Source organism: Lagenorhynchus albirostris, chromosome 11, assembly GCF_949774975.1.
Source record: "Lagenorhynchus albirostris chromosome 11, mLagAlb1.1, whole genome shotgun sequence".
Lineage (NCBI taxonomy): Eukaryota > Metazoa > Chordata > Mammalia > Artiodactyla > Delphinidae > Lagenorhynchus > Lagenorhynchus albirostris.
In genome coordinates, this window is record NC_083105.1 from 92228338 (window position 1) to 92256147 (window position 27810).

The window sequence follows — 27810 nt, forward strand, 5'->3', positions numbered from 1 at the left end:
CATGCACCGTGATGAGGAGTGGCCCCCACTTGCTGCAACTAGAGAAAGCCCTCGCACAGAAACAAAGACCCAACACAGCCATAAATAAATAAAAAAAAGGCAAAATTCCTTAAAAAGCAAACAAACAAAAATACTGATCTCCTCTCTCTGCCCCCCTCCTCCTTCCCCTGTCCATCTTTTTGAGGATCATCTGATGAAAGGTGGTAATTTGCTTTTGAAGGAGGAGATAGAGTATGGTGACCCTCCTTCTCGGAACTCAGTTTTTATCCATTCCCTTCTGGTTCTTCTTTCTGCTGGTCAGAGGCACATTTAACTCCTGATAAGCTAGGAAACTGGTTTTTGGCCTCTCAACTTCTGGTAAGCATAGTCAGATTAGCAAAAAACATTACAGACATACACTATTTGTGTAGCTTTTAGAGGCTAGTTATTGCTCTGCTATTATCCCTGATGGAATTGGTAGAAGATGCCCTAAGACTTGTTATTAGAGTATTCATGATGCTCTAGCTCAGTCTTGTGCTAACTTTTGGAGACCACCTAGGTCTCACTACACCTCAATCTCTCTTTCTTTCGAGCTCCGTAAGCTTAATACTCTAATGAGACTTTTCACACAGAAAAACAATATCAATTTTCATTATGGCCTCGAACAAGAGTCCTCTTTCCCAAACTATGTGTCCACGTCCTTGGAGACTTTGTTATCACTAGTGTGGAAGGTCAGTTTAATAAATGTTCAATTACCACAATAATTTTAAAATAGCCTCAAGTTAAATCCCTGGGTAGGTTTGCTACTATGAAACATACATATATTTTCCTGCTGTCAAAATCTCACGGATCCGGGCCTCTCATGATCTGGAAGAATTCTCAGGGTCTCTAAGGTTTGATGCATAATCGATGCCTGAACATCATGAATCTCACCAGTTCCACTTTTCTAGCTCCTCTGTAAGTGCAAAATAATCTTTTTGGTACTTACTGATATAAAAACTGAGTGATTTTGCTGACTCGCTGTTTCGAATTTCACAAGATCCTGAGGAACTGAAGGTTGTAACAGATAACTTATATTTCCCAGGCTCCTTCAGTTCTGCAACAAATTCGTGTGCCTCTTCATCCACTGTCAAATATTCAGTAAAGTTTTCTAAATCATGGATAAAAAAGAGAATATATATGAATTGATATCTGGAACAGCCTTGGCTATAGAAGTCAATTAATTAAAAAAAAAGTATTTTAAAAAATTTTTCCTCCTTCCTTTTGTCAAGTTGAATTATACCTCTAAAATTACTATTAAAAAAGGTGACTAGGGCTTCCCTGGTGGCGCAGTGGTTGAGAGTCCGCCTGCCGACGCAGGGGACACGGGTTCGTGCCCCGGTCCGGGAGGATCCCACATGCCGCGGAGCGGCTGGGCCCGTGAGCCATGACCGCTGAGCCTGTGTATCCAGAGCCTGTGCTCCACAACGGGAGAGGCCACAACAATGAGAGGCCCGCGTACCCCCCCCCCCAAAAAAAAAAAGGTGACTAAGAGTTCAAGTTATTTTTTACAATAGTTTTAAATAACCAAATTAAAATATGGTGCACTAATCAATAAAACTAGGGATGGATATATACTGCATTCTTACATACTGTCAACCAATGAAGTTATATACACAAAATAGAAGTATAATATTAGGAAAAAATAGCAATAGTCAACGTTCTCATTTGGATATAAAGGATTAAAAAAACAGTAACAAATGTTGTACAAGTTCTTTGTGGTAGCATTACATATCCATAAGTGTCTTAAAATATATTGAATTATCTCTATTTAGAAATAATCCTCTCGATACATTTTTCTGACACTTGTAATATTTTTGCTTCATTGATTTACTTTCAGAAATTTTAAAAGTAAAAATGATTTTTGCATTGCTTCAAAGCCCACCTCCTGCTGCTTATTGATTTGAAGTTGTTATCATTTGGTGACTATAGCACAACACACCACAGTCAGATAAAAGCATGAATGAACCTTCATGGAAATAGGCATTACAAAAAATTATGAATTATAAGACCCTATTTTCCATAGAATATATTGAGGAATAGAAAAATAAAAGATAGATTAAGGGAACTTTTTTTAATACAAATAATTTCAGGCAAATGTTAAGAATTTTGACTCAAATAATTGGAAATGACAAAGGATTTCAATGTTATATAATATTTGGGTATGGTTGATTGCTCTCTACTCTAGTAGAGAGGAATTCACAGGTCTTATATTTCATTCTATCGAATAAAATGGGGGCAAACAATACGTCATATATAAGACTACATGATTTGAATACCTTATCCTATAAATAAGGCTGTCAATTTAACCTCACATTTTGGCAACTTGACAACTTTTGCTACCCAGACTACTAGACTGGAAAGCATAAAACAAAACAAACAACAAATAACTATGAAAACCTACCAAACAACAATTCACATATGATTCATGATCCAAATTTACTGAATGCTGTGGCCCTGCTTTTCATAAATTAGTGGGTTAAATATAAAGAATAACTCTCAGTTGCTAAGTGAATACAATATATAATATAGTAGCTAGAGTGGAAATACCAGTTGTTATGTATTTTCTATTCTACTACCAGCTTCTCTTTGGGAAAATGTGAGTGGTGCTGGTTTCAGGGGGCACCCGCTAAGGGGAATAAGAGTAGCTTGATAAGCAGGACACAGGTCTGATACTCTTGGGAAGGTAGCCAGGTTGTCAGCAAGATTGTTTTGCTGCACGCTTCACAAATTTGGGTACTGGAAAACAGAATATTTTTCCAGGATATTTTGTAATTTGTTATGGTTAGAACCTTAATTCAAAATCTTTCCAAATATAAAGTTTCCTCAGTTGCCTGGGGTAGGTGAAATGTCAGGTAATGAAATGTATACAGTTGCCTGTACTTGCAATGTATGAACTACCCAAACAGGATTCTGACCCAATCTGTTCATTTTTGTTTTCTGGTTTCCGTCTGCATTGGATACTCAATTAAATTCTTCCTTTTCTTTACCATCTTTCTTTAGATATTAACTGTCTACCATCAGTCTTTCTTTCTAAATGTAATCTTTAAAAGCTTCAATTTCCTTTCCTTTGTACCATTACTTATTTCCTCTGATTTCCTATTACTTTACCTTCTCTTTCCATGTGGATATGGAACCCATCAAATGCAGTGGGTGGTTTTGGTGGTAACCAACTCAGTATCATTTGGACAGGGAAAAAAGAGAAAGAGCTGGTCGTCGATTTCTCAGTCTCACTGAGTGTATTGTTATTTTCATATTCCATGGGAAGAACACTGACAAATTCATCTTCGCTTTCAGGAGTCGCAGATGCACTGTCCCACCAATATGGTTGGGATGTGGTTTCATAGTCACTGATGTTAAAATCAGGCCAACCAGAAGAAATGTTGCCAGAGGGAATTTCAGGAGTGTCATCAGTAAAGTGGAAGAGTTTGTCTTTTCCTATTGTATCTTGTGATCTCATGAACGATTCCTCTGGGAAACTGCCACTCTGTTCTTCCCAGTTGTTTTTGTTCAAGTTTACTATACGAACTGAGATATTTTGAGGAGGATAGGGGACTGTAAGAGAGAGAATTATCATTTTCAAGTATTTTTAACTATTATAATGAATACTTAATCTATTAATGAGTCAAACATACAAGCAGATTTAGAAAGTAGAGTTTAGTTTTACTTTTACTGTACAGATAATTTACATCAAGAACAAATGTGGTTTCAAGTACATACATCTAAGATTTTGTACACAGTGTGCACACATTAGCTTATCACCAGTCACACTACAAATATTGATACATTAATTCGTGATACTATGCTTGTCCAAGTGGTGATCTAACCACTTCCAAAGTAGAGTTACATACATATTTTCAGCTTATCACAATCTCTTTTTTTCAAAACTGAGTCTCTGTCACTAGATCTTTCTTACAAAAAAAGCAACTATAGTGTTTTATAGCTATCAAGATAAAAATACTCCCTATGACATAGTTGCACTTAGGAGAGTTAAATGTCTGAATTGCCTTCAGAAACAATAACATGCATGTTGGAAATATGGCTTCACTCCTCACCTCTCTAAAATAGAAACTATGCACACAAAATGAGTTTATGAATTATGGAATCATACTTTTGTAGTGGTAGAAAATTATGAAGGCACACTGCATGGTCTCTACTTGCAAAAGATTGTATGCATCCTGCAGATAGCAGCTCGACTCTCACCTCTTCTATGAACTTCTAATAAAAATTAATCTCTCCCTCCTTTGTGCTGTTACATAAGTTTGTACCTCTTTAATAATATTTATTATTGCATTCTGCCTTGTATGAGTGCCAGTAGTACCTCTACCATTTTTAAGAACAGGGAACCATCTCACCAGACTTTGTCTTCATCTCTTTAGTTGTTTAAAGTACTTTAAACAACTCCCAGGTGAAAGATGCTCAATTAGTTTCTTTACTTGAATAATAAAAACTACAAGTAGAATCTTAGATGTTGATGTGAGGTGAATAAAATTTAGCTGAAATATTTTCTTTGCTTTGGCCTAATTAATGAGAATTCAGATTTTTCAACACATCTTAGAATTTCAGAATGGCAGGGTCTCAGAGGTGATCTATTATAACACATTCCCAGTGTTTGTATGAATTGTGTCTCCTGCATTCCTACTGAATACTTAAGGACATTAGGCATGAAAAATATCAGTCATATTGGTATTGGCAATGGGTATTTAGTATGTGTATATTTATATTACCCATCCATTCTTCCATCTACCTACCATCTATCCATCCATCCATCCATCCATCCATCCTATGATTGTGCTTCATATTAGTGATGCTACTAAAATTAATAATCTGATAATCCGTAGTAGAACCTCCCACATCTGTTCTTCTGTCATATGAGTATTTTGTCAGGTTATAGAATAAATGATGTGCACTTGATCCAGTTAAATTACTTAATTATAACTTTTGGTAGTATCACACAATTTTTTTAATTCGAAGATTATAAATCTATGATTTCATTGACATATTTAAAATTTTTCGAATTGAATATTTTGTTCAATTCCTTTTACATTGATAGAAAATTTGTTTTAGGTTACTAAAATACATATTTATTTTCTTTCTTAGCTCTGGAACAGAATTTTCCTTAGAATGATAGAAAGTATATATATAAAACAACATATAATTTAATTATTTTTTCACTAAATTTGATTCTTTGGAAGACTTACCAGTTCTGTGCTGTTTGGGTTCATGACTGACACCGCTGTACTCCACAAGAGTGCTTTTATTAAAAGTTGCCTCAGATACCAGCTGAAAGGTGATATTACTATAACATATTCCTGGCAGCCAGTGATTAAATACTGTTTTTCCCTTAAAGAAATCTGAGAAGAAAAAAACAATTATATTAAAATTTCAGTTTCCTAAATGCCACACACTTCTAGAAAGTTCTGAACAATTATGACTAACTATCCATAAAATAATATTTCCTGCAACTCCTGGCATGGTCAGTAAGAAAAAATTGATATAAGGCTAGAGATGAAAATTTGGATTGTTTTGGACACAAACTGAAAGGCTTTTTTCTGCAAGAATTGGATACAATTGGAATTAAAACTTTATTATAAGAACATTTGGTATATTAAGTGGAGAAGATAACATATAGAAATTGTAGAGATTAAGTTTCTGCTAGCCATTTACTTTAAGATAAAAACCCAAGGTATTTTGCCAATTTACGACTTAGGAAAAAATAATTTTACAAGAAATATTTTCACTAGTCTCACTTGTAGAATATAGCCTATTTAAAAAATAAAACAGTTTGTCTGTCATTTGGCGGATAGGACCTGCTTGAAAAAAGAAGAAAATAAAAAATTTGAATTTTATTTGGAAAACATTTTTTTTGAAAAATAATAATAAATTTAAAAATCCAATCCAAGTTAGAAATGAGAGAAACAAAAAGTACCATTTATTGAATGAAAAACCAAAAATAATTTTAAATTAATTAAATTTAAAAAGAGAGCATATTAATTAACTTATTTTTAAACTCATGGCATTTAGCTCAACAAAAGTTTCAGTGACTGCTTTTCAATTATTTCTGAACTTATATTTGCATGTGATCAAAAAGCAAATAAGGTCTCAATTATTAATTTGCAGATAATCTGTTTTCATTGAAAATAAAGAATGCAGTAATTTATGGAGTCTGTTTATGTTTATTTGATTTTTTTTAAAGTTTAAAACCCCTGTAAATTCACTGCATATATTTTAAACAATGTCTCATTAAAAAAAATCCATGGAAGATTCAGGAGTTTGTAAAAGCAGCAAGTCAAAGTGAGAAATTTCTGGATATCATGCCGTATGTGGTTGAGTACCTGTCCTCTACTTAGTTTCCAGTTACAACTAGTCAAATTTGAGACCATCATCTACACTCTCTGCAAATAAATATTATGGTGCTGGGTCCTGAGAATATTTACGTTTCCCCAGTTCAGTCCCCAAAGGCCCTCCCTCCTTCTCTCCCTATCCTTCTCCCTCTTGACCTGCCTCTGCCCCTGAAAAGTTGAGTTCTTTCGAAATTATTAATTCCCCTAGGCTCTCCTCTCTCTCAAGATCCCATCAAGCCAGTAAAAATAGTGAAACCAATTTTTGTATATTAATGCAATCATTTAGCTAATCATACAGATAAATATATACAAAGGACCTAAAAAACATTGTCTTTTGCATTTGAGAATAATCTTGGACCATCTCCAAGTGAAACTTTGTGAAAGGCACCTCTCTAGCTTCCCAGTTCTAGAAGTGCCCTAACACACTCAGAAAGAAATGGTTAAGTGAGGTACTTCTAAATTTAAGTTTGAATTTGTTTCCTGCACCAGACATGCAGGAATAATATTTGGCAAGAATAACATGTGAGTCACAATAATTTGAGTTTTTCTTATGCTTACGCATGACACATGACTCTAAAGAACCAGACATTCTAAGACTCCTCATAACAATATTTTCACGCATCAGTAACTATTTCTATTGGTTCATTTATGACCAAATAGTGAATTATAAGACCTCTTCAGAGCAAGAGCAAGACCATTTGGCAAAAATCATGTAAAAGTAGTAGTCATCATTTTTCATCTTCTTTTTGCCTCTTACCTTTATATAACATTGTCCGGAAGTCTTTACCTTCCCAGTAGCTTATGTTTACTCTTGTGAAAACGTTATATTTTTCTGGATAATGAATTTCAAACAGGACTCCTGTTTCAGGAGAAGGTTTATAGTCATATATTGAAACACTGGTTACGGGAAGAGGTTCTGCAGAAGGAAAGTTAATGGAGAAAGAGGAATTAAGGAAAGAGCAAAAGGCCATTATCAATACTTGGAAGGGCCAAGGATTACACCTATTAGAATTTTACACATATTTTTATTATCTGTAAGACACTAAACTCCTCAGTACTCCTGAGTTGAGTGTTCTCCTTAGCAGTAATTAATGATGCATATTTTAAATAGTGATTTCTGCCTTTCAAAGAACTTTCATATTCATTTTTCCATTTGCCTTTTGCAACAACCCTGAGATCTAGGAAGAGCAAATATTAATATCATCATTCAACATATAAAAATAATGATAACTCAGACTTTAAATTACTTGTCAAAGGTAATTTAACAAGGACATGACAGAGTCTGTATCTCCAGATTCCTAGTTCATTTTTCTTTTCCCCAAGCCAAGAAAATTTGACATTAATAATAGACCAGTAGCAGAAAATACATTTTGGCTCTAACCAAAGATAAATGTTTCAATAATCAGTTATTTCTTTGTGTGAACTTAGCACTTTTTTTATGTCAAGTATAACATTGCCAACCATCCTATGTTGTGAGGATTATAGTTTATGATGTTTATCAAACTCTTCTTTGTACAGAAATTTAAAAATGTTTATTTCTATTTTGCATGAGTTGTTAATTCATCACAAAACTGTGTAAATACTCATTTTTTTAATAACCGTGATTGATGTATGTCTGCATCTCCTCCACATCCCACCCTTCAGCCAAAGTCTTGTAAAGTGCCGGAGGCCCCTCACCCTTCAGTAGGAACTAATGGATAAGTTTTACTTGCATTCATTTCGTTCAAGAAAATATTTTAAATAATTTGGCTTGGAGTCAACTCTTCTATTATAGAAAAATTGATTTTAATTCAAAATTTTAGAATTGAGAGGATTCTTGGACATCTATAGCCTAAATGAAATATCCTTAGTTTAAATTTTATACTTTGAAAATTTCAGTTCCAATAACATAAGAAACCAAAACTGACTTAGTTCATTCAACAAATAATTACCTACTTTGTCTCAATCTGTAGCTAAATATCTTTCATTTTGTTCTTCAGTATCTCAACCTATTTTTGCTTTTGACTGATGAGATCCAGGGAAGACTGAAAATACATGTTAAAATTCTTAATTTTTTCCTGGAATTTTCTCATAAACCAAGCCTATCTATAAAACCAAAAACCAAGCCAACATCTATAAAAAAGTTGGAAGGCCTTCAGATTGCAACATATATTGGGATCATGTCCCTGTAGACTATGCGCAATGTTCTCTGGTTAGAATGTTTCTATTTTATCTTTGTCTCATCCTTGGTTTTCCTACTTAAAGGGAGAACAGAGTGAACTCACTTAAGTGTCATGTAAAGAAAGCAGCAAACCAAGCCCTGAAGTCGCTGAGTATTCCTCTTTGATTAATCCCAAAGAAGCCTTGAACCATTTGAAGATCTTTCTTCCAACTCAGTCTAATTACTAACCCAGGGAGTCTACACAATCCACTTATTGACTCTGGATATGAGAAACAAAATGAAAGCTAACAGCAAACTGCAGCCACAGAGCCATAACTCTTCCACTGCTGCAGCCCAGTTTCACATCCTCACCAGGGGTCTGTCTACTGGAAAGAGAAGTTAGAGGTCCACTCAATCTTTCATGCCCTGAGTTAGGAAGTCTGCACATCAAAGCCATAGTCAAACTTTGAAATTCAAGAGATACAGGAGGATTAGAGCATAGATATTTTATTTTGTGATTTTTCTGTTAGCTGTGCCAACAACTTAAATTTTAAACTAAGAGAATTTTTAAAATGCCTACTTACATGTTTGCTTCCTGTATTTCCCTCAGCTTCAACATATATAACCCAGGTCAGCTGTAAATTCTAAAGTCCATGCACAGGCATTTTTGAGGTATATTCAATACAAGAATTACTGTTTTCTAGAACTCAAATGCATTCTCTAGAAATATTTTACCATCTCTCCAGTTACTTCCCTCATTGTTTTTCTTTTTGAAAAATTAAGGGATGTGGCATAAACCAGAGCTGTAATTACTCATGTGTTTTTCAGTGATGACAAGGTAAAATCTTGATCTAATTCATTACTCATTTCTCTGCCAACTATCCTGTTATACTTCCCTTTCTTGTTTCAGGAACCAGGTGAGACTGGACAGAGAAATGTAGTTGTTTAAAAATAGAAATCATTTATTATCTTCATTTATTACTTTTTTGTCTTTAGTTTTTCCTTTTTAATTAAAAAAATTAATCATTACAAAATATAGGTGAAACTCCCCCGTATAACTTACCCTGATCCCATTTGCCTCCCATAATTTGGCCAGAGGTAAATTATTACTCTGAATATGGTGTTTCTCTTTCCATGCATGTTTTTCACTTTTATATTTTTAAGTGTCCAATATTCATATGGACTATTACTTCACATACTTTAAAATGTCATGTTGATGGTATCATATTGTACGTATGATTCTGCAGCTTACTTTTTGTTACCTAACATCGTTTTTGAGATTTGTCCATCTTGGTGTATCTCTAGAAAATTTAGCGTCCATTTTACAACTATACAAACAATATAATTTGTTTTTTTTTGTTGTTGTTGTTATATAGGTTGTTTTCAATCACTCGCTTTTGCAAATAATGCTGCAATAAATGTTTTGGGACATGTTTCCTTAGGTTGGAAGTCCTGGATAGTAGAGTACGCACATCTTCAACTGTTTGTGATATTGTGAAAATGTTTTCTAACTTGATGTCAATTATCTATCAGTTGTGTGTGATAGTTCTTGTTTCTCCATATTCTTTTTCCAACACTTGCTTGTATCAGTCTTTTTATTTATTTTTAATTAATTTATTTTATTTAATTTTTTTTTTTGGCTGTGTTGGGTCTTCATTGCTGCACGTGGGCTTTCTCTAGGTGCGGTGAATGGGGGCTACTCTTCACTGTGGTGTGTGGGCTTCTCATTGTGGTGACTTCTTTTGTTGCAGAGTGCAGGCTCTAGGCCTGTGGGCTTCAGTAGTTGTGGCACGTGGGCTCAGTAGTTGTGGCGCATGGGCTTAGTTGCTCTGCAGCATGTGGAATCTTCCCAGACCAAGGCTCGAACCTGTGTCCCCTGCATTGGCAGGTGGATTCTTAACCACTGTGCCACCAGGGAAGTCCAGTCTTTTTAATTTTTGTCATTCTGAAGCCTGTGAAATTTTGTCTCTTAATTTCCTGTTCAAGAAAATGATTGAATATCTTTTCATATGTTTATCTGTCATTCAGCTTCCCTTTTCTTAAAATCATTTGTTTGATACCCTTGCCTGTTTCATGGATTCTTTTTCCATATTTTCCTGCTAATTTCTAACGTAAACTTTGCCATATATCACTTCCCCATTGTCATTTTTTATTCTGTCCTGTGCCTGTCATCCGGATACATTTTTCTTCTTGCTGAAACATATAATTTAATAGTTATTTAAGTTAGGGTATGGGTGTTAAATTCTCCTAGGCTCTGTATACAAAAAAAATTTCTTTATTCTTGATGTAGTTTAGCTGCGTATAGAATTCTGGGTAGTCTGATTTCCCCTCAGCACTTTGAGGATATTGCTCCATTGTCTTCCTGCACCAATTATTGCAGAAGAGAAAGCTTCTGTCAGTCTAATAGTTATTCCTTTGTGGATACTATGCTTTTTGTCCATTAGTATCTTCTAAACTTCTAATTTATTTTTATTTATGCTTGATCATCTGCAGTTTCACCATCACGTATCTAGGTATGGTCTTAGTTTTTTTTTTTTTTTGCGTTATGCGGGCCTCTCACTCTTGTGGCCTCTCCCGTTGCTGAGCACAGGCTCCGGACGCGCAGGCTCAGCGGCCATGGCTCACGGGCCTAGCCGCTCCGCGGCATGTGGGATCTTCCCGGACCGGGACACGAACCCGTGTCCCCTGCATCGGCAGGCAGACTCTCAACCACTGCGCCACCAGGGAAGCCCTGGTCTTAGTTGTGAATTATCGTCTAGGTACTTGGAATGCTTTGTCAATCTGTGGATTCATGTCATTCTTCAAGTCTTGGAAATTCCCATAATGATTTCTTCAAATATAATGCCAATCATCCCCTCCATATGTTTCTTAATCTCTTAATCTCATTAGTTAGAATCTCTCCACCTCCATACCTGTGGTAATATTGTCTCACTGTGCTAAATCATGGGACAATGACACAGTATCATCTTTCAATTTACTGACTTCATTTAATTTTTATTAGTACGGAATTTATCCCATCTATTGAAGTTTTTCAATTAATTAACATTAAATTTGATTAATTAAATTAATTTTACCTAGTTTAACCAATTAAATTAAATGATTGTATTTTTTATTTTTAAAATTTATACTTATTCTATATGTTTCTGTCTTATTTTTGCCAATTTTTGTTTCATTATTCCTTAATTCTTTTTTCTTTAAATTTTATTTATTTATTTATTTATTTATGGCTGTGTTGCGTCTTCGTTTCTGTGCCAGGGCTTTCTCTTGTTGCGGCTAGTGGGGGCCACTCCTCATTGCGGTGCGCATGCCTCTCACTATCGCGGCCTCTCTTGTTGTGGAGCACAGGCTCCAGACGCGCAGGCTCAGTAATTGTGGCTCACGGGGCTAGTTGCTCCGCGGCATGTGGGATCTTCCCAGACCAGGGCTTGAACCCGTGTCCCCTGCATTGGCAGGCAGATTCTCAACCACTGCGCCACCAGGGAAGCCCAATTCTTTTTTAATAGGTGTAATTCTTTCATTTATCACTTTGTATATCATAACATACTGTAAATTTTTGTTACATTGCTATATAAAATATAAAATATTATAATAATTTTGATGCCTATCTTTTTTAGCATAGATTTCTTTGTGTGTTCTAAAATATAAGCCCTAGGCCAAATTTTGTTTTCTCATTGCCCTATTTCTTGTTTTTTCCTCACTGCTTTGAGGCAGTTTAGCATCCTTTCAGCTCACCAGAATCTGCAGTCTAGAACCAGGACATATAACATTATTTTGGGGTTCTTCATGTTGTGGATGGTATAGTGGTTTTCACAGATTCATTCTCTGAGTCAGAGGGTAACTAAGCTTGGTCCTTGATAGTAAGAATGTGTGTCCCTTGCCTGTATCCTTAGGCCTCCATATGTGCTTTTTTTTCACAAGCAGGAAGAATCTTTACTCCAAGGAAAGAGTCTGGCTCTGGGCCATATCTAGTGTAGAGCAACTCAAGCCTTCCTCCTCTACAGGGGCCCAGATTTAGTACTGTCTCCTTTCAGACCCAGAGCACAGGGGCCCCATGACTTCAGCCTACTTCGCTACTTTGAGTTTCTGATTAATGGAGACACCTATCTTATTTTTGAGCCTGGAAATATACTTCTGTTTTTCTTTTCACTTTCTGGTGGGAGCACAGAGTGTATGACAAAGTGGGACTTTACTGCATTATTTTTACTAAAAATCCTACCATGAAGTTCCCATGTTTTCTTTTAATAAAAAACTTTAAAATGACATTTAATATCATTATTATTTCCTCATTAGGCGTTCCATATAATAAAAACTGATGTTCAAATGGAAGAATATTTTCTGTTCCTTCATTACCTTTGAACCATTCATACAGGTCATAAATAGGAAGATTTTTAAAGTTCTGGATGTGACTCTCTTAGAAGATGAAAAAACAAAAGCAAATGTGGAGCAAATACTGTTTCAAGAAAGCAGAGGTAGCCTTGTACTTACTAGTATCTGCTAAGTGCTAAGAGGTGCTTCTTTCTGAGATTGTTCTGTTTTGAGGAACTAAAACTAAAAAAGCTGTTGAGTCAGTAATCAGTATCCTTTGCTTTCAATGTGACCAACCTAAGAACGTGTGTCTTCTGACATAGCCCTCTTGAGGGAGATGAACATGGGATTAGTCCCTCACTTCTGATGGCAGGAGTAGGGAAAAGGGACCACTCCAGGTCCCAGGCCAGAGCTCTTGTAATATGTATTGATGATAATTTGAGACCTGACCTGATGGTTCAGCTATATCCAAGCAGGCCACTGAGGTGAGCTGGCTGCAGCATCCACCCATGGTCCAGGAGGATGGTTACCATTACACCCACTAACTTAGTTTGAGTCTCCATCAATTCTTTAGTAGGAGAGCAAAATTTGCCACCCCAAAATGTATCTCTTTGGCATGAGGAGTAACTTAGGCTGAGTATTTTTAAGAAAAAGAAGACTCAGGAAGAACCCTTAATCTTCCCCATAACTGCCTAAAAGAATTTAGATAGAGGGCCTGTTCCTGGAATAGAGCTATCACCAGAGGTATTTGCACAGAAAATGGGCTGGAAGTGGCAGGGGAAACTCAGCAGGGCCTGGAGATCAGAGTCCACTCTGTGTCCCATTGTCTCTGTGTGGCCCAGCAAACCTTTGTTCACCAAATGTTTACTTTTCCATCTCCAGGTCACTTGCCTTCCTCCCCTTTGTAGTCCCAAACCACCACCCCGACATCCTCTTTTGTCTTTAGCTGAAGATGGTCTTTAAGGTGAAGGTTTTGGCCAGTTTGATGAGTTATCAGTTTTCCTGGGTCTCTCCCATGTATACATGTTATTACATTTTAGTTTTGATTTTCTCTTACTAATCTGTCTCACATCAATTTAATTCTTAGGCCAGCCAGAAGAACCTAGAAGGGTAGAGGAAAATTCTTCCTCTATGATACTTTCCTGGAATATTTAAATAGCTTTCTGAATTATTCTTCCTGCCTCCAATCTCATCTTAATTTTTCTTATTTACTTCGGTTCAAAACTTTTAAGCCTGAAGCCTACTTGATACTCTCAATTTTGTCGGAGTCTCTGACTTACACCTGTCACCTTCACCTCACTGACTTTTCCCCTCCTGATCTCTTTTGGTTCTCTTTTGCTCCCAACCCGTTGAGTAATTTTCTATTTAATGCCATCGGTATTAATTATATTTATTAATCTTATACCAGGTGCTACATATTTTGTTAAGGAGTTTATTTTAAAATGTTTTATTACAAAAAATTGATATTATTTAATAGCACCCTCTACCAAATCAGTAATCTATAGCCCGCAAAGCAAATCTGGCCTGCCACATGTTTTTGTATGATTTATGAGCTAAGAATGGTATTTACAGTTTAAAATGGTTGATAAATATTGACAGAAGAATACTATTTCATGACATATGAAAATTATATGAAATTCAAATTCTGGTGTCTTTAAAGTTTCCTAAGAACACAGCCGTGCTTATCTGTTTACATATCATCTATGGCTGCTTTTCTGCGGAAATAGTGGAGTTGAATGATTGCAACATAGATTATATGGTCCACAAAGCATAAAATATTTATTACCTAGGCCTTTACAGAAAAAGTTTGCTAACCTCTGGAATAGATATTAAATTAGAAAACTAAGAGAATGTAATCATCTGCCAACGTCTACATTATGGTTTCCAGTTTTCTTTGGCTCTAAAGTTCACGCTTTGATCCACTATTCAAAATATCCATGTGATAATTTGTCCATTCCAATGCAGGATTCAGGATCCTGTGGCTTGTAGTTCTGTTACAAGAAGGAGGTTTCCCCAATCAAATCGTGTTATGTCATTTCTTTGCATAAGATGTGTCCTCATTCCTCAGCACTTAGAGGTTAAGGTCTAAACTCTTCTGTAAAGTATTCAAGGCTCCTCCCACATTTTCTAGCCACCTTTCCCTTTCTTTTCTGGAATCACAGGTTCTTGCCACCTTCACTCTTGAAGTTCACAGGTGTGCCATGCTATGCACATATGCCCCCATTCTTTTTACCTATGATTCCCTTTAACTCTGATTGTGACATCTTCCACTCTTTATTCACTTGGCAAGTTTTCAATAATTTTTAAATAATTGTTTCTTCTTCCCAGTGCTCCCTAAGAAGGCTGGGCAGTCTCTTACATAATTCTTTTACAGCACTTATATATTTGTCTTTTCCACTACTATATACAATCTCTGAGTGTGGGTATTTTATTTTTATTTCTCTGCCACCTAGGACATGGCGTAAAGAATGTAGGTAATACATAAAATAAAAACTCATGCATTATTTTTATTATCATGGATGAATTTGTATGGAATATTATATTTGTAGAGTGTCCCCTTGTGTGTTCTGCCATGTTTACAGCCACTATCTCTAGGACTTTGCAAACACAGGAGACAGTAGTGTGTAAATAGCATTTCCCAAATTTCTAAGCAATTGTTTTCATGTATTATTTTATCTATTGAGAAACTACTCCTTCTCTCTAATGTGCACATTATATACTGAAGGTTCTCAATCAATTAAATATTAATCAGAAGTCAGAGCCTAAGGGTTATGAACTTTTGAACTGGCCAAATGACTTGTTTGTGTTGTATTTATTCTTTGCCATGTTCCTCAGCTTTCTCTGAGAGCATCAGACTCAGAACAACTGTAGAGAAATATCAAAGGACTGCCCCAGGGCCAATTGCTTTGTCATTGCTTATTTCATGAAGACAAAGATCTAACACAGAATAAATGACTGTAACAAATGTACTCTTTTAGCCTCAATGTGTCAACTCTGGGAGCAGATCCTACAAATGTTTCCTAAACTTCCAAGAAAAGCTTCCCCTTAGAAAAATAAAGATGGCAAAAATATATCATTAACTGATAAATAATGCTAATTTTAGAGCTCAAAAGTAATCTTAGTCATCATGTATTTTAATACTCTCCTTTTTAAAGAAGGAAGCTGAAACCCATCACCTCATGCCTAATGTCACAGAAATATTTGTGCATTAACCCTCAGTTTTTATATTCCCAACCTATTATTGCTTTAAAAATCTGGGATGGTGTAATTGAGTATTTAAAAATAGAGTAGAGGGTGAGAGACAATAAACCATCATTAATCAATTTTTACTCTTTAGATATCAATGCAAATTTCCTCTTCTGCTTAAGATGTAGAAAACTGCAAGCCAATGCTATCCTCCTGTTAGGGGAAACACTGACTAAAACCGCCCGCCCTGGCCAGGCACCATAGTAGCCACTTGCCTGAGTTATCTTAAACAGAAAGTCCTAGTAAGGAATGTGGAACTAACAAGCTACCACAAACGGAAGAATTCAGGGAAGGTCAAAAGGAGGGAGGGGAAAAAAAAAAAAAAACAAAAAAAGGAGGGAGGGGATGCCGGTCCATATGTCCTACCAACCTCCCAGAATCCTCCTTGCTGGAATCCATCTTGGCCGAGTGATGCCAGGAAGGACCGTGAATCATCACCATAAAACCCGAGACTGCGAGCTACGTGGCAGAGCAGTTCTCCTGGGTTCCCTTACCCTTCTACTCTCCACCCAGGTGCCCCTTCCTAATCACATCTCTTGCTTTGTCAGAACATGAGTTTCCTCGGACAATTCATTTCCTAGTGTTAGACAAGAGCCCACTCTCAGGCCCTGGAAGGGGTCCCCCTTCCTGCAGCATCCCAACATCCCACAGTGAGAAGAAAAAGTCAAATAATCCATGAGACACAATTTTTCTTGTGTCTATCAGAGAAATAAGATTGCAAGGCAACCAAATGAACTAAATTCTAAAGACAAGCCCCTCTGAGGAGAAAAGGGACACATTAACTGTTTTACCTTTAGTAGGGCATGGCAGAAAGAAGGGGCACCATTAAAGCAGGAAAGAAGAAAGCAACTAAAATTTCCCTGATCCAGAAAGGTGGAGTGTGTTCTAAATAACAGTTTAGACTGCTCTGTCCAAGAAGGTAGTTACCAGCCACCTGTGGCTATTTAAATTAAACTTAGAATGAATCAAAATTAAATAAAATTAAAAAGGAGGGGCTACTGTACTGGACAATGCAGATATAGAACATTTCCATCATCTAAAAGTTCTGTCCAAAAGTATAGGACAGAGCTGGTTTAAAATGAGTGGGGCTCCCAGGCACAAGTGGAGCCCACTTCTCTCTAGCCCTTTACATGGGCCTCCATCAGGTGCTCAGGAGAAATACTGATGGCAAGAGAGCCACCCTCCTACCCTCCAGGGCACAGGGATGCAAGTGATAATTAGCACCATTAAGACATCAAGGAGAAAACTTAATTCCCTGGACTTTTTTAAAATACAAAGCAAAACGCTTAATGCCTTGGCAAGAGGTAGAAGTTCTTTCCCTCTCAGTTCTCTGGCAAAGATCTTCCTCCTTCTGGGGGACAGGTAGAAGTAAAAGATGTATATTCCTGAGTCAAGGGCAGAAACAGCCTTGGACCCATGATCTTCATGCACTGATAGAAGGTAGAGTTCTGCTACTATGGGGAAGAGGCAGGAGACTCTCCAACCCAAGACCATCTACAGGTTTAAGGTAGACTTTGTGAGTGTATAGCAAGGGGTAGGAATGCTGAGAATGCCCCACTTAGCATCACAACATCTGCCTAAGCCTGAGGCTGAACGAGGAGAACCAAGATCCTCCCCCATCCCCCCAAAAGTTAGCACTAGTAAAAAGTCCATTGGTAAGGGAGAGGCAAAATCATGGATCCCTTCTGTGGTGCATGTGTTCAGGACTTGCTGAACATTGAGGGTAGAACTGGAACACTGAGAAACACCTTCTGTCACTGCTGGCAACCTACCATTGACCAGAAGAATTTGAAGTCTGTGATGAACTGTAGGTTAATAGTACTTTAAACTGAGCTCAACTATTGACTGGAGTGACCCAACTCCTCACACGAACAGCCTAGCAATATGGAAGATTTAAGTTAAATTCAACAATATACTTAATTGCATTAAATATAAATGATCTAAGCTTGTACTATTTAAATTGGTAGCCACTAGCCACATATGGCTGTTGAGCGCTTAAAATAAGGCTAGTGCCACTGAGACACTGAATTTTAAATTTTATTTATCTTCATTATATTTAAGAGTAAAAAATGTGTAAATTTTTATATCCTGATTATATACTTGAGAAATAAAACATTGCCTGCCTTATCAGTAAACAAAGGATGTCACAGTCCTCAGCGATTGCCCAAAGGTGAGCTGGTGAGCCCTGAGGGAACTCAGGAAGGAAACAAAGAATGCCTGTCATCCAGTGGCCTTCAGACTGCAGCCACTCCCCATGGTGAGCCCTGAGGAAACTCAGGATGTGAAAAGAGAGGATACAGGCCCCAGATAGCTGAAGTGCGTATCAAAGGAATGATTTCAGTGAGCCCAGACCCTTGCATCTTCCCACACATAGAAAAACGTTAAATGCCTTAACTAGTTTTCTTTTATTAACAATAATCTTTTGTTCCTACTACCTGCCTTTTGTTGCAAAACTCCTATATATCCTAGCTCCCCCCTCACCTCCTTGGAGCAGTTTTCTCAGGGTTACTTGAGACGCTCCCTCCGGGGCTTGAAGTCCTCAGTAAGTCCACCGAAGAAAACATAACACTCAACTTTTAGGTTGTGCATATTTTTTTTAGTCGACATACTGAAACAATAATATTTTGAATGTAATGGGTTAAGTAAACTATGTTATTAAAATTAATTTCACCTTTTCAGAAAGTTTCTTAATGTGTCTAGCAGAAAATTTAATATTACATATGTGGTTAACATTCTATTTTTATTGGCTAGTTCTAGTCTAAACACTCCAATTAAAAGGCAGAGATTTTCAGATTGGGGAAAAAAGCAAGATCCAACTCTATGCTGTTTACAAGAAACCCATTTACATATAAAGATATAAGTAGGTTAAAATTAAAAAGATGAAACAGGTATACCATGAAAATACTTAACAAAAGAAAACTAAAATGTCTGTATTAATATCAGCCAAGATAGACCTCAACACAAGGCATATTATTTGGTATAAAGGGTGACATTGTATATAGATAAAAAGGTCAGCTCATCAAAAAGACATGGTAAACCTAAAAGTATTGTATTTGCACCTAACAACGTAACAACAGAACTTCGAACTAAAGCATAAGCTAAAAGAAGTGAAAGGAGAAATAGACAAATCCATTCCCTCTGTCAGTCATTGTTAGAACAAACTGACAGCAAATCATTAGGGTAGAGAAGACTTGAACAACCAACCTGACCTAATTGACATTTATTGAAACTTCACCCACCAAGTGCTCACAGAAAGCACAAGAGAGGCCATATTTTGGGCCATAAGGCAAATCTCAACAACTTTCTGGGCATTGAAATTGCACAGAGCATGTTCTCTGATCACAACGACAGTTACCTAGAAATCAATAAGGAGATCTCTGCAAAATCGTCAAAGTTTTGGACATTCAACAACACAATTCCTAGCCCACATATCAAAGGAGAAATCACAAAAGAAAACTGAAAACATGTTGAGTAGAACTTACTGCACATGCTAAAATATCAACAAGATATTCCAGAAATCTTTCACCATCTACTTACTTAACACATTTCTTTGTGAACCATTAACTAAAGGACCGACGCCTCCAGCTTTGATCCAGAGTGGCTGAGTGCCTGCTAATGAGTGTTGGGTCAGCTACGGTCACTAGTTTTATTTTGCTCTGTGTCTTAGCCTTTTTTTCCTGGTTCCGTTATTGCTCAGCTAAATTGAATTAATATTTACTGATCACCATTTAAGCATAAGGGTCATGCTAGGTCATGCTTATGAAATTATGAAGATAAGTAAGGCAGAGCTTCTGATTCCAAGTGTTATATTATAGGCATTATACACCTAGATCTGCTGCCTGGTTCTATTAGCTCCTAATTCGCCATTTCTGGAGCTTGTTTAAGACAGCATTTTACCAGGCAAGTCCTTCCTTTAATTCAGCTCGGTCCTAGATTTGTTCATTATATGTATAAACCTTGAAGGTCTTGAGTCTGTGCCATTCCTAGTTTTTAGAACTCAGTATGGATCCTGGAACTCTGCCAAGGGAAACTTCAATTAATTTTTGACAGACGTGTTAAAAATATGTCCTCTAGCTTGATTCTGAGTTCTCGCTTCTTGGTGTTTCTCTTTCCTTTTATCCCAACAGAAAATAGCACTATGTCCTTTTCCTTAATTGTGGCCAGAAAGATCACATATAGATGGCAATTAAAAGATTGCCGCAGTGGTTGAGAGTCCGCCTGCCGATGCAGGGGACACGGGTTCGTGCCCCGGTCTGGGAAGATCCCACATGCCGTGGAGCGGCTGGGCCCGTGAGCCAAGGCCGCTGAGCCTGCGCATCCGGGGCCTGTGCTCAGCAACGGGAGAGGCCACAACAACAACAACAAAAGATTGCAACCACTGGAACAAAGAGCAAAAAGAACTTTGCTGAGACATTGCATTGCTCTAGTGATAAACTCTACCATCTTATAGATAACAGTTTTTCTTCCATACATCAACATATATAGTAGAGCCGAATTTTACTTTGAGATTATGTATTAAAGGCAGAGAGAAAAATGAAAATCATATGTAGTTAAAACCACTCCTAAAAAATTTCTAATATCAGCATGACCTCTTAAGACATGTGCTGCTAAAGGTTAAAATGTTAATGACTTTCTTTTTCTTGGCATTATTCTTGGGCAGTGGAAGCCTAGGCTAGTTTGAGGGTGAGGTGAGGAATAGCAACTGGTAAATAACGATATCTTTACTCTCAACTAAAAATATGTAATTTTGATTTTTTTTTGTGGTACGCGGGCCTCTCACTGTTGTGGCCTCTCCCGTTGCGGAGCACAGGCTCCGGACGCGCAGGCTCAGCGGCCATGGCTCACGGGCCCAGCCGCTCCGCAGCATGTGGGATCTTCCCGGACCGGGGCACGAACCCATGTCCCCTGCATCGGCAGGCGGACTCTCAACCACTGCGCCACCAGGGAAGCCCGTAATTTTGATTTTGAGCCAGCTAAATATTAGCATAAATTCATTGCCTCAAAAAGCAATTTGCTTAATATGAGAATATGTGTTCTAGAAAAAAAACTTAGTTATAATCATACTATTAAATTATATAGCAGCAAATTACATCGTCCAATCATGAATCTAAAATTGTCATTCAATCTCAAAATAGGTTGACTTTTTTTGGTTTAAACACATTTTGATTAACAAAAGGTTACAGTAAAACGTGATCCAGCTTCAGCAAGGGACTGTATTCTTAAGGTAAAGCAGAACTTTGAATTTTGTCACTCGATTTCAAGGCAATTGATCTTGCCATTCTGGGCTCTGTTTTCATGAGAACCCCCAGGGGAATACACTCAACAAAGAGACACGGAGAACAATATTGCACACGATGCTTACTTGTTAACACAGTGATTGATCGTGATGGCTTGGTAACCACATTTCCATTTACCACTACCAGAGTGATGACATAATACAGGCCGTGATAACTGGCCTGAAAGATAACGGGAGGAGGCAAAGTACTGTTGAATTCCTCAAATTCGAAGAAGTAATTTTTTGATTCACCAGTTATCTTCACCACATACACGGATGATGGACTCATGACATCTGAAGCTTCTAAAGAGACAGCGATGCTATTATCATCTTGGACAGTTACATGGAATGTTGTAGCATTCTGTTTAAGGAAAGAGAGAAAAAGGAAATGAGGTCAAATTTCAGATTATGTTGCAATAAAATTATACTGACATAATTTCCCCCAAACTTGTGTTGTGATAAGCATTGCTTTGTGAAATAGAGTTGCATAGGTATTTTAGTGTAGGAGGAAAAGCAGAACGAGGGAGATTAACCCTACTGTGGCAATTGATCTTCTCAGGATTTTTTACTTTTAGCGTTCTTCTCGATTGAAAAGCTGCTTCCGGTTCATGGGTTGTGCCATGTAATAAACACAAAATAAACACCATGGAAATGCGTAATTATAAATGAATGAAAATCATCTTGGCACTCGACTTCCAGAGAAGTCCTATGGAAGGACTTCGTTTCACCTATGTTGCAGAAGCTGTATGGTTTGAAGAAGCACTATTTTACTTTGGAGGGAGTAGTCCTGCCATAGTCCTAGGAAAATTCTAGAAGAATGTTTCAAGGGAGTGATTTCCTCTCTGATGTCTCACCTGTCAGTTCTGGAAACTAAAATAGTCAGGGCTGAGAAACCTGTGATAATCCTCATTAAAGGTTAGCCAGTCCTTAATATGAGAAGCTAAGATGCTCTTTGAGGAAAGGACCAGGCTCAGGAACCGTGGGCGTTGATGGAAAAATCAGCAGTTAGTGGACTGAAAACTTTGCTCCGAGTCTCCAGATAAAGGCTCATGAACAGTATTTGAAAAGTCATTTGTGTAGTTGGTTTAAATATTCCTTCCTGATTCTTTCCCACACGCCACAGGCAGAATCCACCCTCTTCTGTTCTCTGGTCTTGAAAATACTCATAGACTTTCTAACACTTGCCGTTCTGTTTTTAATTTACCTTCTGGGAATGTAGTGTCCAGGACAAGTTATTTCATTGTTCTGAGCCTCAGGTTTCTTTTCTACAAAAGTGGGACAGGAAAATTGCTGAAACTTGTCAAGGACTTACAAGGATCCAGGTACCAAGCTAGGCAGGCTATAAACACGATCATCTCATTTGATACTCAGAGTTATCTCACGAGGTAGATATTATTATTTCCATCTCAGTTTGTCACTGTGCAAACTGAGAGCCAGAAAGATTAAGTCACTTGCTCCAGGTCACACATGTAGTTTGGACTTTTAACCACCGTACACAAGTACCAAGACTGAGCTCCACTGTTGTTCTACATGTCTTTGCCTTGTCCTCTTGACTTATTTTCCTAACATCGAGTCTGACAGACAGGATATAGCTGATAACTGTTTGTTAAATGAAGGAAAGGATTGCCGATTGCATTAATTATATGTGATCATTCTCCTCTTAGGATTAATCTACTTATTGATTTTGGTACCTTACATATTGTCAGCAACCAAATCAGGTGTGCAACGCATCAATCCTTTAAAAGTGACTGTATAGACCTAAAAACATACTGACTGTTTTTTCTTCTTATTTCATTTTTTAAGAAGTCTGGTTTTTAAAGGTCCTAGTACCTACAAAGACTATCTGGCCATTAAGAGAAGTTTAATTCTATGTTAACATTTAGTAGACTTAATTGTGTTCACGCTATTCCTATCACCCTAGACTGTAAGTCCTCTAGGCAGAGACGGCATCTTATTTCTAGCTGTTTCTCCAGCTCCAGGACCAATGCCTGGCATACGCCAGGTGGTTTGTGATCTGGGCAGGCCTGGGAAGATTTATGTAACCCGGGATTGTCAGTACAGATTGACTCTTTAAATGTCCTTTATCCACATTTGTCTCTCATCCTCAGATACATGGGCAGATTTCTAAAACAGAGTTCTGTACTTTGGGGACCAAACATGAAATGTGACCCATTCTCCATTGCCAGCGGTCAGGTGGAACGTGAGGCTAAACCCAGTGTTGAGTATCCAATAACACTGAAATCTGGTTTCTATTCATTATTGATTATAGAAGTTGATTCACTAACTCAGAAAAGAATACGTTGACAGGCATCAGATACACAATTACTAAGAATTTTTTGCTCTATGTTTTAACAGCCAATAAACTGGAAGTGTTTATGATAATGAAAAGAGGAAAAAATAAACTCAGTTTCGTAAAGTGTTTAAGAAATCTATGTCTCATGTGTCATGATGCCATGTAGACAGTTAAAGCCTCCAGGAAAAGGAACTGATCTTCCAAATGCTAACAACAGCTTTGGGGATGATTGTATCAGCCATCAAAATAAGCATTGGCCCATGTGTTCCCAGGTTGCCAAAGATAAATCAGGGTGGGCTAATCAGATTCAGTCAGTGGCACTAATGAGGATAAGGCAGCAGGCTAAGTGCAGTCTCGGCAGCGAGCCTAAAAGAAATGTCATCTATGTTATTTTTTTCTTCTCTGTCCCCTTCACTTCAGCTTTTCCTAGAATCTACGTTCAGGAGAAAATTCTGAATGTATGTTGCAGGCATGTCATCCCTGCTGAGAAGCAGAGCAAAAAGGAAGTATTAAAAGTAATCAAAATGGATCTGGTAAACTTAGGTAAGGCCAATGCTGATTTATTTGGTGGATAGAAAACTATTTAAAACTTTTTCTTTTTCTGAGACTGGTAAAGGTATTGCTCAACTCTGCAGTCAAAATATTTTCACTGAAATGTCCTTTGCATAACGAAGTTTAATATAGAAATTTCTCTGGTCCAACACCCTCATTTCACGCTTGAGAGGACAATGGTGCAAATGTCACACAGCTAATTGATGTCAGAATAAGGTCTAGGATCCACACGTTCTGATGCCCCTTGGTATTTCTCTTTCCTGAACTAGAGGTAAGTTGCTTGAGACAGAAGAAGGGGCCTAGGGGTTTGGCTTCAGCAAGGAAGCGGGAGCCCAGGAGCCTGTCACCTGTTCTAAAGCCAGTCCTGGGACAGAAAAGCTATTGGAGACAGAGTGGACAGCATTAAAGAGGAGAAAAGTGCAGAATGAGTCCCTGGGATGTGGGTCAAGGAAGAGAACTAGCCACAGATACATATTGAATAAATCCCAATTTATAGCTTAAATTGTTTAAGTCGGACTTCCAAAATTTGCAGCCAAAGGTCCTGGTTGATACAAGAAAATTGTTCAGTGTTATAGACATGTAGAGAAGATAGCAATTCATTCTGCTTCTGCAGATGGATATGAGGGAAGGTTTCAGGGTAGAAGGGATGCTTGAAGTGTACTCAGGAGTTTCCCAGGGAAACAAAAGTGAGGAAAGTCATCTGGAGAAGTAGGAAGAGACTCCAGGTTGCTCTGGAGTGGGTAGACAGTGCTAGGATGCTCAGAGGAGAGAGCAAATAGCCCAGTGCAAGTTATGCCTTATTAAGGAATCTGGATATTTTTAGGCCAAAAGAAATCATGCACTGTTTGAATGCAGGAAAGTGGCACGATTAGATCACAGTTTAGAAAGGCCAATATAGTTAGAAGGATGGGCCTAGTGTAGTTAGGAATTGGCTGACTGAGTCCATCTAAGGTCAGCAGACAGTAAGGATGTTGTAACAGTTCACATAAGACCTGACCAGAGTTCAAACAAGAGCTGGCTGCCCCAGATCTGCCCGTGTGACCTGCCGGTGTGACATGCTTCTAGAACATTATCAGTGCTTCAGCTGGCAAACCAATCAATGATTAGTATTATTAGAGAGGGCATGTTAGAGGGAACACTTAGAAAACTCTGCTGTGCTAAGGTTACCACATAAGAAGTGATGGGATGCTCAATTCTTTTAGATAGTAGTATTAATGGTCTGGTGCTTATATAGCACTTAATGGCCATAATTCTCTGCAGACGTTATGTAATTCATCCACTTAGCCTCCTGTCCAGCTCCTGGGAAACCTTTTCCAGCAAGACAGTCTGTCCTTTCAGTTCCTTCAGGAAGATTAAAGTCCCAGAGCAGCCCTGATACTTTCTTTCTTTCAGAAACTGTCAGAGCAGAATTTGGATGTGGATTTCAAAGACTAAGGATGGCCTCCCCCTAATCTCCCATTATTTATTCTATCATTCTTCAGAAAATTTTGAGCAACCAGCGTGTATCAGGAATGGTGCAGGACATTGGGGATATATTCTATTTGGGAGTAAAGAGAAAGACAGGCTTTGTGTGACTCTGTCCTTCCTAGAATTGTGTCTGACCCATAATCACAGCAATGATAATGATTTCAATGATGACAATATTATAAAAAAGAACATCAACTTCCATCATGCTTATTGCATGGTGCCAGAAACTGCTCTGAAGCTCGTACAGCAGGTTCTTGAAAGCTGCTTGCCGAGTGAATGTGCTTACCAGCTGCTGTGTGCTGCCAGACGTCTTTATGTGGGTCTTACATGTACCTTTGCAGGTGGAGTATGTCAGTTCTCTCCTGGTGTCTGAGTCCACATTCACGCCAACACTGCCTTTCATGTTTTACATGCTCGGATACATCCATTTCTGTCTTTACGATTTCATGAGACAGAGCCCTCATCTCTTTTGCCTCTTACTTGGTAAAGGGGTCCAAAACTCAAATGTCTGGCAGGTAATATAAGTGTGCGAAACAGTCAAGTTTAAGAGGATTGAATGATGGATTAGTTAGCAAATGGGAGGGTACAGGCATTGTCTAAAAGCATCATTAAAATCTGGCCAAAGAAAACACATTTGTTTGTCTCTAGGCGAACATAAAATAAAGGGTATACTGGATTTTGGGACTGTGGATAAAGATGTACCTTCTAGGATAATGTAATATCATGGAAGTCAATGGAATATGGTTTCAAGAAGAAAGTGGGGGTCAGTGGTGTCACATGTTGGTAAGAAATGAAAGGCAAGGATTGAAGAAAAGTCATTAGACTTGGCCATCAAAAAGTTAATAGTAACATCTTTAAGAGCACGTCCTTTACTAATATAAAATAATGAGAGCACAAGGCAACTTTTAAGGAGTTAAAGAGTAACACAAGCTACATACCCATAGAGTGGTTAAAATTAAAAAGACAACAAACACAAAGTATTGACAACAATTTAGAGCAAGTGGCATTTTCATTCACTGCTGGTGGTAGTGTAAATTAGCTTAAGCATTTTGGAAAACTGGCAATATCTACTGAAGCTGAATATTTACATAACACATGACCCAGCAATTCTAGTTCTAGATATAGGCTCAGCAGAAATGAATGGGTATGTGCTCCAAAAAGCATGTCGAAGAATGTTCACACTAGCTTTGTTTTGGGGTCATAATAGATTCATGGGCATTGATTATATTGTAAATAGTTTAGTTACAAACAAATAAAAGGTGCCACACCAAAAAACAAAAAACAAAAAAACCACATTTGCAGGCCAGTCTCAGCCCTTGTAGGTTACTGGGTTACAGCCCTTGAATTTGTTGCATTTGCCATTTCCTTGATTAAATAGATTATCTTTGCGCCTTCAGCTTTCAATCTTACTCTGCTCTGCACAACCAGAGTGCAGAATGATAAGTCAAGTTTTACCCATTAAGCATTAATTTAAAATAAATACTAATAATATTTCCTTAGCAAGTTGCCGTGTGTGTGCATAAGTGTGTGTAAAATAGCATTTCATTATATATATTAATGCAGTAATTATTTCCCAACTGTCAATATGGACCTGGGGTAGAAGCTCTGTGGAGCTCTTAATTTTGGAGATCAAAGAAAACAAGCTTGAGGAAAGAATTCAACCTGGCATTTTTAAAGTGGAAAGAAACTTAGGCTGAGGAGATATGCCAAGATTTTATGTGATAGGTAGGATAATAACAGTAGCCACATATCACATTTTATATTTTATAAAATGTTTTAAAATACATTTTTTCATTTCATCCTCAGAACCTCCCATTAAGTTATTATCTCACTTCACAGATGAAAACACTGAGGCACAAAGGTAGCCCAAATGCTACCTTTCATACCTGTCCTTAATTGGTGGTGAACTCTTTCAGCACAAACTATGATTTATTTCTCTAATTATGCTTGAGAGATGCTCAAAAAGTGTGATATCATGAAAAAAAAGCAGTTTTGGAGATAAAAAGAAATTTTGGAGGTAGGCCAACATGGGTTCAAATCTCACTTGAGTGATAGTCTCTCATTTTAATTCTTTGAGCCTCCTTTGCTACAGGTAAATTATGGAAAAGCTAAAACCTATTATGACCAGGTTTTGGGGGGAGGGAAGTGAGATTATATGTGTACATTACCC

At 37.5% G+C, this 27810-nt stretch overlaps 1 protein-coding gene across 1 annotated transcript in view; it reads right to left on the reverse strand.

Annotated features, from left to right (window-relative positions):
• PTPRO (protein tyrosine phosphatase receptor type O) overlaps nt 1-27810 on the reverse strand; it is a 229350-nt gene that overhangs the window by 88116 nt on the left and 113424 nt on the right. Inside the window, exons 3-7 of the mRNA XM_060167078.1 lie at nt 21416-21689; nt 7120-7278; nt 5220-5372; nt 3130-3573; nt 968-1129 (exon numbers count right to left, since the gene is read on the reverse strand). Coding sequence (XP_060023061.1) covers nt 968-1129; nt 3130-3573; nt 5220-5372; nt 7120-7278; nt 21416-21689 — 1192 coding nt within the window. The remainder of the gene's footprint in view (nt 1-967; nt 1130-3129; nt 3574-5219; nt 5373-7119; nt 7279-21415; nt 21690-27810) is intronic.